General features: G+C 38.8%; 1 protein-coding gene across 2 annotated transcripts in view; it reads left to right on the top strand.

The window, feature by feature from the left end:
• Trio (trio Rho guanine nucleotide exchange factor) overlaps positions 1 to 12,341 on the top strand; it is a 319,531-nt gene that overhangs the window by 191,911 nt on the left and 115,279 nt on the right. For both annotated transcript variants that reach the window (XM_042695165.1, XM_042695166.1), the window contains exons 20-27: positions 1,354 to 1,469; positions 4,190 to 4,312; positions 7,784 to 7,978; positions 8,072 to 8,187; positions 8,917 to 8,983; positions 9,527 to 9,636; positions 10,545 to 10,614; positions 11,357 to 11,446. In XM_042695165.1, the coding sequence (XP_042551099.1) occupies positions 1,354 to 1,469; positions 4,190 to 4,312; positions 7,784 to 7,978; positions 8,072 to 8,187; positions 8,917 to 8,983; positions 9,527 to 9,636; positions 10,545 to 10,614; positions 11,357 to 11,446 (887 nt within the window). The remainder of the gene's footprint in view (positions 1 to 1,353; positions 1,470 to 4,189; positions 4,313 to 7,783; positions 7,979 to 8,071; positions 8,188 to 8,916; positions 8,984 to 9,526; positions 9,637 to 10,544; positions 10,615 to 11,356; positions 11,447 to 12,341) is intronic.

Raw genomic sequence — 12,341 nt, 5'->3', positions numbered from 1 at the left:
AGATACAGCAAGCTTTATACATTACATTTTACTCCCTATTCATCTTATTTTTCTGTCTCACTAGTGCAATCCAATCCTTTAAGTTCTATTAGCAAGCATTATTCATCTGAAAGATACTTCTGAGTGACACCTATCTTCTGTGTTACTTAACACCAAATTGCCCTGTGCTATGGTTGCACTCAGTAATACAGTTATTTGTTCCTCTCCTACTCTCCAGTACAGGTTAGTATCAGTCTTTGCCAAAAACCAGTAGAAGAGGCCCTCATGGTTTAAGACTGATTAAACATGGATATGTAGTGACTATGTTTTCAAACTTATGTACTTCAGGGCTGTGACTGTAGTTCAGTAGCAGATCCTGTGCTTATTAGCATGTGCAAGGCCCTAGCTTCAGTCTCCAGCGAAACTCCTGTCCCAATAAAACTGGACCTCATATTTTATATACTTCATTTTATTAATGGATCATTAACCTTTCTTCTACTTCATATAAAATACATTATGTGTTTTACATGTTCCTAATAGTTTGAGGTTTAGGGTTTTTGTTTTTTTGTTTTTTGGATGTGTGTGTGAGTGTGCATGCGTGTGCATGCGTGTGTGCATGCGTGTGTGTGTGTGTGTGTGTGTGTGTGTGTGTGTGCCATACTGGGGCTTTTTGTTTGTTTGTGCCCATACTGGGGCTTGAACTCAGAGCCTACGCACTGTCCCTTAGCTTTTTCATTCAAGGCTAGCATATATCACTTGAGCCACAGCTCCACTTCCCCTTTTTGCTGGTTAATTAGAGATAAGAGTCTCACAGACTTTACTGTCCTGGCTGCTTCAAAACTCAATCTTCAGATCTCAGCTTCCTGAGTAGCTAGGATTACAGGTGTGAGCCATAAGCTCCCAGCCCCAGTAATTTCTTCTGGCTTTTTATGTCATATTTTGATGGTGGGCATGGGTTTGCTTATGACATTTTTAGTTTTTCTACATTAAGAATTTTTTCCTTACAGCTTCATGTTTCTCTGCTTCTTAGTTTCTTTCTTTGTGCCTTTTTCACTCCTTAAAACTTTGTTGAAATCAAAAGCTTTGAAATAAAGCTTTGGAAACAGAAAATGAAATAACCACAGCAAACAAAAACACTTGTTTTCATCTAGTCCTCTACCATTTTGCTTTTTCTTTCCACCCTCTCCCTTTCTCTTTAGCATATCCTCCTAATCCAGCCAACCTGTGTTATAGACTGGACATAAATGTCCATTGCTGTTACAATCATAGTACATTGCTATGGAATTTGCATAAAAGTCTTAAAAAAGTGAGATTTTTTTCAGTGTCTTAATGGATAGTAAACACCAACATACAGCTTTTCCTTTTTTCTCTCAGATATCTTGAATGAACTCTTCCAGCGGGAAAACAGGGTATTACATTATTGGACCATGAGGAAGAGACGGCTAGACCAGTGCCAGCAGTACGTTGTTTTTGAAAGAAGTGCCAAGCAGGTCAGCAAGCTCAGCTCCCTCACCTCTACTTCCCCTCATGTTCATATCAGATAGGCAGACTTTGTCATGAAAGCCATCTCAGAGACCTCTTTCTAATGTCCAAACAATCTTGCCTTTTTAAATAACTGCTTGTTGTAAAAACAAGAATCTCACATTGTGGTGAAAGTATGACACTTGGTATTTTTGACCCTCAATAAGAGTGCTGTATAGTTTCCTCAGCTGCCTTTACCTCACATTTAAGAGAGGCAAATACAAGTAATAATTAAAATTTTTACTTAAAAATATTGTAAAATCCTTTGTCCTGTGATTTATAAATCAAGATTTGCTTTTATATTTATTTATTTGTATGTTTAAGACAAGTTTTATTTTTTCATAAAATCAACCTCAAATTAAGTTCAAATTGTGAAAGAATTTCTAATAATTCAAAAGCTTTCAAAGGTTCTTGCATGGCTGAGACACAGCTATTAAAGCGGTATATTAGGTGTATCCCCTTCTGAAGTCACTGGGGGTAAAGTGCTTTTGTCAGGATCATTAGTCATGAAAAATGGTTGTAGGATAAAGTCTGTTTACTCTGTCACTTCCCTTTTGCCTTCATAGTCGGACAAGAGTATGTATACTATTCGTTTGTAATGAGGGTGGGGAATGGGGAGGAAAATGCAGAAGAGAAGGCGTACTTCTCCAACAGCTATGGGAGACAAGGCCCTAGCTGGAGGCTCACTTGTCTTGAACTGTCTTCTAAATCCACATTTGACACTCTGAGCCTGCCTTAAAGGAGGCACCCCATCCAGATAAGATTTTTCTCATCATGGTTTTTATACTTAGGAAACAGATTCATCTCCGTTTGATGCATTAGTCTTACAGGGCATTGGGGCAGAGGGGACTTGCCCAACACTGCTTCTTTGCCCTGAGTTTGAAAGACTAGTGTTTATTGGTTGTGGGTCTAGAGCTCTGGTGACCTTTCTCTTATCTTGACTGTGACTTTACCAGGTGCAGTGCTTACATATCGACAGTGAGGTGAGAGGGGTGTGTTTTGTAAATGTTGGATTACATTTTCTGAACTTGTAATTTAAAGATTGTTCAAACATACTTCAGAAATATTAGAGGACTGCTTTGGTTCCTAACTAAAAATTGTTCTATATTTTTTCACATATATCTTTATTAACTGTTGAAAGACAAGGTATTACTTAACTGAGGAGAAGCAAAATGCTAATTGTCTTGGCATAGAAGAGAAGCTTATAGTGTTACTGATGATGACCCATTCATCCTGCAGCCCTCCCAAGTTGTGCTCCATACCACAATCACTACACTCCAGTAACTTCTGCTTACTGATGGCAGCCTTGAGATCCCTTACGAATTTTATAGTTCTGTCTCTGATGGAAGTATTGAGAGTGACTTGTCCCCACACACATCCGGCACTGCCTCTGGACTTGTTCTTCCTCTTGAGCATCTCAGGCCCCTCCTTCCATGTCCTCCTCTTATCTCTACTCTGAATGCTGCCTTTCTCTGGGCTCAGTTTTGTTTTGTGCTGTTTTTGTTTCTCTTTCCAGTCTTTTTATCTCTCTCCTTGGGGTATCTCTCAGCCCTGGCCTTCATTCTGGTCTTCAGGGTTGTCAGTCCCAGGTACCTCCTTGACATCTCTCCACTTTGACTTGAACACAAGCAGAACACCAGAAGCCTCAGGCCCCTGCTCATGGTACTCGTGTAAGAGGGACCAGGTGTGTTGTTCTTATTCTTGCTTTTTCCTTATCCTCCCACTTTTACTTCTTTGGGTCTGAGGGATGCCAACTTCAGAAGTATCTCATCTCTACCTTCCTCCTCTCCATTGTCTTCTAATCTGGACCTATGCTCCTTCCACTAAACTCTACTCCAATTTCTTTTCTACATAGTAGCTGCCTTTGCTTTTCTAAAGAAATCTATGTTCTGCCTGTGACCTCATAGCCTGTGCCGCCCTCCACAGCTCACTTCCAGCCTCTCCTGCTTTCTCACAGCCATGACATGTACTAATCTCTCTGTTACTCCTCAGCCTCAGGTCCTCGCCTAGACTGTCTCCTCAACTTCCTTCTGATATGGTCTTTTAACTGTCTTTGCCATTGCAGCTGCCTTCTGAGAATTTCCTTCTTCTTTGTCTTCCTTTTTGATCTACAGGGTTAGAATCAAGGCTTCTATTCCCAAAAGCCTCTTGGCATCGACTCCACAGTATGTGCTTGGGGGAAATTTGCTGCTGCATGGAGAAATTGGCAGAAATAGCCTTTGTTCATATCAGTATTAATACTGATTTAGAGATAGGATAGCCACAGTCAAGCATGACAGAAGTAAAATGCCCAATCTGGAAGCTAATGTTCCCAGTGAGTTACAATTTACTTTCATTTTTGCTATGAAAATGCCCCAAACACTGGATATTTATCATTGTACGGTTCACAGACCACTCATTACTCACCTTCGCTGTATTCTTGAAAAGGCATCTTGGTTGTAGTTTCTTTCACTGTACTATTTATTAATCTGCCCTTAGAATAGTTCATGGTTATAAGAAACTGTTTATTGTTGCAACACAAAGTGACAGGATTATTCTTTCCCCAGTGCACAATTTTTTCACCTTTGGAATTTTGGTTCTCTACCAGTCAAAAACCATGTCTCTCCAAAGGGATAGCTTGTGTGTGTATACAAGGTACTCGGTAAGTTTCATTTCCTCTTAAACATGTTTCCATCCCTTCCCTTGCTAGGCTTTGGAGTGGATCCACGACAATGGGGAGTTCTACCTTTCCACACACACCTCGACAGGCTCCAGCATACAGCACACCCAGGAGCTGTTGAAAGAACACGAGGAGTTTCAGATAACTGCGAAGGTAAATTGCTCCTGGAGTGGACTTTGTGCAGTGGCCTGGAGTCTACCTAGATTTTTCCAAAACAATCTAGAACAAGGCACTTCAGGTAGGTGAGGTATTTCTCAAAAACATCTTTGAGAATACACTGTGAAATCAGAGAAACAGGATGGGCAAGGTGGGTTGTTAGTGTGAATAAAGTGTTGCTTCTTCCTCCTTACCCCGACCCTTTACTTATCTTTGTCACCGCCCCTTCATTTGTGTCCTTTTGTCCTTCTGATTCCTGTGAACACGCCTATCTCCTCTTTTTACCTTCATCTTTTATATTATATTTTTTTTCTCTTCTTTCTCTCTCTCTGCCATCTCTATTCCCCTTTTTCCAAGTTACTTTCTCGGCTTGTGTTTTGTGAAACATTCTTTGATGATGACATCTTAACTTTTATGTATTCTATGTTGCTCTTATTTGTCTTCAGTTGATGGAAATGTCACGTGAAATAACATCCCTTCACTTCCATCACTCATGAGGTTGTGTCTGTTTTATGACTGGCAGTTTGTGTCAGTGTCTCTCTGGCTAGATTTGTGATCTTGGATTTGTGATCCTGGAGACATTGTCTATTTTCTGTTGAAAATAAAAATAGAATTAAATATTAAATGCAATTATACCTGATGTAGGTGTACAGTATATGTGAATACATAACAATGCTTGATAAGAAATGCACTCATTACCTTGCTCATGTAACTGTAACCCCTCTGTACAGTATTTTCACAATAAAAAAATTTTATACGTAAGATTACACACATCAGCTTAAATAGCTCCCCAAAGTACACACCTGCAGAGATGGATTGCTTTTTTTTTTTTGTTTTAAGCTCAGAATGATTTTAAGCTCAGCCTGTGGTGTTTCTGTTTTTCAGAATTTATAAATGAATATTCTTTGAAATATTTTTAGAAATGACTCTAGTCTTGATTTGAGTTTTTATAAGAATCTAAAAATTATTTCTAAGTGTGGAAAAATAAATGATCAGACTGGATAAAATACTGTGGTATAAAAAGAGTGTTCTTATAAAGTAGCAACAGTTATTACTTTGTATAGCCCTTTGCCTGGCTTTGAAAACATACTAAACAGGAATTTTTAAATCATTAAGAGATATTAGCACTTTGTCTTGTGTTTTTTTTTCTGTGCATTTTGCTTTCTGTGACCATTTCTGACACCCATTGTTCTTCACTACTCTGCTCCCTATTTCCTAGACTGTATTACCCCATAGCCCTGAGCCTACTAGGCTCTGGAAATCCCTTTTCCCTGTTATGGAGAATTATAATCTGGTAGGGCTACAGAGAAACTTGTGCAATAAAAAGCCTGACCTTGGGCAAGGCTACCCAAAGAACTGGGGAGAGTAAGGCTCAGGGAAGCCAGGAACAGTGGCTACTCCCAGAAGTACACAGGCAGCTGATTTGTCCTGCTCTGCAGATGAGGAGCCTAGCTTTTCCTTCTATTAGATACATGGCATTTACCAGTACTACAATTTTTATTTTGTTAGTATTTATATGAATAAAAGCTTAGTTATATGTGTAGTGTAAGATTTATATTGGTTTCTTTGTATCCTTTGATTATAAGTCATTAAGAAATGCCTAATGTTTGCCAGCCACCGGTGGCTCACGCCTGTAATCCTAGCCACTCAGGAGGCTGAGGTCTGAGGATCACAGTTCAAAGCCAACCCATGCAGGACAGTCCGTGAGACTCTTATCTCCAGTTAACCACCAGAAAACCAGAAGTGGTACTGTGGCTCAAGTGGGTAGAGTGCTAGCCTTGAGCTGAAGAGCTGCGGGACAGCACCCAGGCCCAAAGTTCAAGCCCCAAGACTGACACCCCCCCCCCCCAAAAAAATGCCTAGTGTAGCACCCAGAGCTAGATTTAAGATTTGTTCCATTGCATTCTGGAGGCCATAGGAAGGCTCAGTAGTCAATTCACTGTACAACTCTGAAGGCCCTATACATAGAACATGGTGCTAAAGTGCTGTCTGATGTTATCAGGACAGCTTCACTCACTAGTGGAACATATATGAAAGACTTACTTCCCCCATTATTCCTAAATGTTTCTTTCCCTTACAGTGAGGATGTGGTTATTGGAAATTGAGGTCACAATAGGTATATTTTTATTCTTGTATTTTATAAGAAATATAAAATTGTATGTGATATCTGATCTTTCTCTCCCCAAATATAAATAACTCTTTCATTTGTCAGATCTCTTGGACTACTTATGTCAGGAAGAACTGGAAAGTTTGGGTTTTTTATTTAATTTTTATTGTTATTATAATTTATATATGATATAAATATTACATATTATATATAGTATATTGTGATGCACAAAGGAGTTACAGTTACGTAAGTCAGGGAAAGAGTACATTTCTTTTTGGATAATGTCACCCCATCCCTTACTTTATCCCAGTTTTTTCCTCCTATCATCAGCCATAAGTATATAGTTCATTTTCAACACAGTGTCTAATGAGTCCCACTGCTGCATTTGTCCACACTTTGTCCTCCCATTTTTATTTTTTTTGGGTAGACCATGGGGCTTGAACTCTGGGCCTGGGTGCTGTCCCTCAGTTCTTCAGCTCGAGGATAGCACTCTACCACTTGAACCACAGCACCACTCCCGGTTTTCTGTTGGTTTACTGGAGATAAGAGTTTCACAGACTTTCCTGCCCAGGCTGGCTTTGAACCGTGATCCTCAGGTCCCAGCCTCCTAAGTAGCTAGGATTATAGGTGTGAGCCACCGGCGCCCGGCTATCCCTCCATTTCTGTGCCCCCCCCAAAAGATGGATAAGACAAAAAGAAAAGAAAACAAAGGCAGCAGCAAAGGGAAAACCTTGTTTCTGTTTCCTGGAGTTCACTTCAATAAATATTTAATGTGATCAGATGCACATAGGCATTGCATCTTGTGTTCTGCTAAGATTATCATCCTTTAGTCTCACTGTGTATGTGTGAGGTTTGTTAAAGAGCACACTTTCCTCACTTTTTTTCCCTAGCAATTTGTTTTCATTAGTTTCCAGCTGCTTTTCTCAGAATCAGAAAGCACCTACTTGTGTTGGAAGATATAATTTGTTTTTTCATGACAAGGAAGGGTTCTAGCTACTCAAGAGACTGAGACCTGAGGATCACAGTTCCAAGCCAGCCTTGACAGGAAGGTCCATGAGACTCTTATCTCCAATTACTTACCAAAAAAAAAAAAAAAAAAAATGGGAGGAAAGAAAAGATGGAAGTGGAGTTGTAGCTGAAGTAAGAGATAGTACCCAGCCCCAGTACTGGCAGAAGCCATGCATTGTGAAAGAGCTGAAGAAAGATGGTGAGTCTAGACTCAAGGGTAAGCTGAGTGGATTTGAGGCCACAACGATCTTTTCTGTTAGCCTCATTTCAGTCAGGTCTCCACTGCCACTGTTTTCTGGTTTCTGACAGTTGGGTTCATTTGCTTCACAATACTTTCCTGTTGTTTTTTGCAGCAAACCAAAGAGAGAGTGAAGCTATTGATACAGTTGGCTGATGGCTTTTGTGAAAAGGGGCATGCCCATGCAGCAGAGATTAAAAAATGTGTCACTGCAGTGGATAAAAGATACAGAGATTTCTCTCTGCGGATGGAGAAGTACCGGACCTCTTTGGAAAAAGCTCTCGGGATTTCTTCAGATTCCAACAAATCGGTGAATTACTTCATACGTACTCATCAAATCCTGGTCTTCTCCCTACTGTCACATCTGCTGATTTAATTAATTGACTTCATTGACTCATTCCAGAGTAAAAGTCTTCAGCTGGATATCATCCCAGCCAGTATCCCTGGGTCAGAAGTGAAGCTTCGTGATGCTGCTCATGAACTCAACGAAGAAAAACGGAAGTCTGCCCGCAGGAAAGAGTAAGCAGTCTTTAAGAGTTTGCCAGCATTGATTGAAAAAGTAAAGGAAATGTATTAGCACAAACAGTCTTCTGTGTATGCTTAACAGTTGAGTGGCTCTGAAACTTGCCTTAAGAGTACTTAGATTTCACAGTACACACTGTCCCCTTATTACCTGGAGAGTGTCTTAATTTGTTTCTCTGTGCCTCTCTTTCCTTTGAAGTTGACAGATTATTTCACGTTGGTAGAAGAAACTAATAACACAAATGTAGGTTTTATAAGTTACCAGCTAATTAACTATAGTGTATATAGAGCAAAAGATTGTTCTACTCAGTGGTTGCCACCCTGAGGCCCTTTTGTTCCCTGAGATGTTTGGCAGTATGAGAAGAGAAGAGCTTTTGGTTGTCACTCATTGAAGGCATGCAGATGCTATCCAGTGGGTGGAGACCAGAGAGCTATTAAGCAGCCTACAGCCATGCCATAGAGTTATCCTATCCAAAGTCAGCAAAGTTAAGAAACCCTGACCTGTGGCTATGTTGATAAGATATTTTCAGAAAACTCTTTTCCTTTGATTTGGTTAGTGGGCACTATTCTTCTGTTTATCCTTGGTTTACTTTTATAAAACCATTACTTTAGTCCTAGAACTTTAGTACTCTCCCTCTTATTTCATAAATTTCCATAAAAGGACCTAGAGAATGAAGCATGCATCCTAGACTGAACTAACTTATTTGTTGTCTTACTTTGTTTAAGGTTCATAATGGCTGAGCTAATTCAAACTGAAAAGGCTTATGTAAGAGACCTCCGAGAGTGTATGGATGTAAGTAGGTCCTCTTTGTACTTATTTAGATTGAATTTAATGTTGCTGTTTTATTGCTACCTATTGGTGGTTCTTATTATGGGCACGGTTTAGAGTTCTTTTCTTCTCTTCTGTGACATTCTAGGAGTGCTTGTAGCTAATCACAGAGATGACACAGCAGTAACTTCTCATGCTGGGCATCACATGATGGCAGGCTGACATTCTCTCTGTACAGAATGTTACAGCAGCTTCAGAGAAGTATGCCTGCTAATTATGATGCCACTGAACTCAGTAGTGTCCTAAATGTTTATGACATAGCTTAATCCCCAGATTTGTAGTTGGTAATAAGTTTAGAGTAAAAAGAATAAAAAGTCTTCTCAGGAATTAATAGCAACTGAAGATTTTTAAAAAATAATTCTTTGTGTTTTAGGAAAGATTTCATTTTTTAAATTACATTTATTTATGCATTAATACTGAGTGTATATTTACAAGTGTTAAAATAGCTGTCTCTTGAAAATTGGGTGTTGAGTTTTGTTTAATCCCTGTTGTTTCCTTCCTGGCCAGACCTACCTGTGGGAAATGACGAGTGGAGTGGAGGAGATCCCACCTGGCATTGTAAACAAAGAGCTCATTATCTTCGGAAACATGCAGGAAATCTATGAATTTCATAATAAGTGAGTGACATTAACTTTGGAGAGTGATTAATCTTGAAATCTTGACAGTCTGCTGAAATTTCATCACGAGAACTAAGTTTTCAGTGATTTTTGTTGAAACTTGAATGAAGCTTTGTAAGTACTTCCTGCATCATAAGGAATCATAAGGGAAAACTGAAAGTATATGCAGGAATGCTAACTTCTCTCAAGTCACTGAGTAGAGGTATAGGATAAGAGAGCTCCCCAGTTGCCTACATGCAGGCTGTTGGTTTTATTATACTGCTGCTTTTATTATAAGAGGGAAGGGGAAGCTGAGGAAAGATCAGTCTGCTAACTAAAATCACTAACACTTTCCACCACCATAGGCAGTGCATTATTTCATTAACTTTTAAAGTTAAAAATTTTCTTTGACACAATAGTCACACATTTGTGAGCTCAACATGACATTTTCTTTCATATGTATATCCGGTAGTGGTCAACTCAGTGTTTATCATGTCTGTCTTCAACTTTTACTCTTTCTTTATGGTGAATGCATTTAAATTCCTTTCTTCTATTTGAGATAACAATGAATTGTTGTTATCCTGTCATGCCATAGAACACCAGAACCTACTCTTCCTATGAGACCGTAGCATTGTTCCTGTTGACCTCTCTCCCCACCTCAATCCCCTGTACACTCCCAGCCTCCAGTGACCATCAGAGTATTCTCACCTTCTGTGAGATTAGCTTGTCTGTGCCTTGCCTGTTTTTCCTGACATAATGTCCCCCACAACTATCTATATTGTGACAAATGACTGGATTTCTTGCTGTTCTAAAATTTTTGATAATTCTAAAAATCTATACATAACAGGGTTTTTACATTTTTGATAAGTTTCACTAGTATAATGTTTTTAAAATACCTTCTTAATATGATAATTTTTTATTTTCAACAGCATCTTTCTAAAGGAACTAGAGAAATATGAACAGCTGCCAGAGGATGTTGGACATTGCTTTGTTACCTGGGTAATGAGGTTTCAGCTGCTTGTTCTTTCTCAGTTATGTGGTGACAGTGACGGAAGTTAGAAAGGATGCTGCTCATTTCTTTAAGTGCTATCTTCTGCTGATGTCTCTACACATACACAAGTACACTTTACATTATTCACCTACTAGCTGATACTAGGAAATGAGTTTTTGTTTTATTTTATTTTATCTCCTGGAGATACTTGTGATTTATCTTAGTGCTACACACACTTGCTCTGCAGTGCTCTATACTTGATCTATACTGCTAGTCCCTTTTCTTTTAGCATGTTCAACCCTCTTGACTCTGTCTACCAGTTAGTCAGGATTACAGGCAAAAGTCACCATGGCTGGCCCTCGAATGAGTTTTTAGGGATAGTGGTGATGATTTGAAATAGAAGACCATTTAGTGTGCTCTGCTGCTGCTTTAGTTCATCCATAGATAATAAGGGAGATAGGCAAGCAAAGATCTTGAAAGCCTATAGCCAAGATTTATGCAAACCCCTGTGGGCAGGGGCAGGACAGGTGCCCAGCTGACTTGCCATGGGAGAGGGCCCTCTGGATGTGTAAGGGAGTGTAGCAGAGTGTGCCTCTTAGTTCAATAGCTTTATTTCTTAAAGTACATTTGAGGCTTACATTCCTTAATTCACATAGTTTATTTTCTATACAAAAGATTTTCATACTGTGACTTGCAGTTTGAATTAGGTATTCTAAAAGGTTGTTTGTTTGTGTTTTGTTTTTGCTATAGGCAGACAAGTTTCAGATGTATGTCACATATTGCAAAAATAAGCCTGATTCTACTCAGCTAATACTGGAACATGCAGGATCTTACTTTGATGTAAGTAATAGATTTCTAAAGAAGCTGTGAAAATTTTCAGATTGTCTTTAGTATACATAAATGAAACATTACTCATAAATTTTATTTTCATTTTTATATTTTATGCTTATTTTGGGATATTTTTATATTATTATTGTTATTATGTATTTGTGTAAAGGGGTTGTAATTTCATAAGTCAGCTTACAAGAACAATGCCTCTTGGTCAGTGTCTCCCCTTCCTTCATTCTCCCCCATTTTCTCCCTCATGTCCGTACCCTCAAGTTACATAATTCATTAATTATATAACATACATTGAATACAATGACTGCATTTGCTCACCACTCCTCCCCCCATTTTTGTGCCCTCTCCCCCTCTTTGCCCACCCCCCCAAGACATTTTTCCAGTCCCTGGTATTCATTTTTACAAAGAGCACATTAATTGTTCAGAGAATAATGCCTTTGAATTTCCCCTAAGTGTACTTTCCTTTAGTAAGGTTGTTTGTGTGTAAATGCATTGTGCCCTGTATGTTATACATATACAGTTGTATTTTAGATCTCAATTTCAGAGAGAAACATGTGCCTTTTGTCTACTGAGCCTGGCTTACTTCACTTAACATGATTTGTTGACTTTGCAAATGATGTAATATTCTTTTTAATGGATAGGTAAAATTTTATTGTGTATATGTAAGATACTTTATTAATCCACTCACCATTGTATGAACTTTGGGCTAATTCCATAACTTGGCTATTGTGAATAGTGCATATGTTGGGATATTCTTAGGTCTTCTTCACTTTTAAGAGCTCTTACTGAAGTAGTGGAATTCAGGTTTTCTATATATGTTTGTATGTATGTCTGTCATACCTTATGTGTTGTGATGAATTGTTTCATATAGCATGCATAGAAGGTATACGGTATT

Source organism: Dipodomys spectabilis, unplaced genomic scaffold (assembly GCF_019054845.1).
Source record: "Dipodomys spectabilis isolate Male_0828 unplaced genomic scaffold, ASM1905484v1 ptg000179l, whole genome shotgun sequence".
Lineage (NCBI taxonomy): Eukaryota > Metazoa > Chordata > Mammalia > Rodentia > Heteromyidae > Dipodomys > Dipodomys spectabilis.
This window is presented reverse-complemented; position numbering and strand designations above follow the sequence as displayed.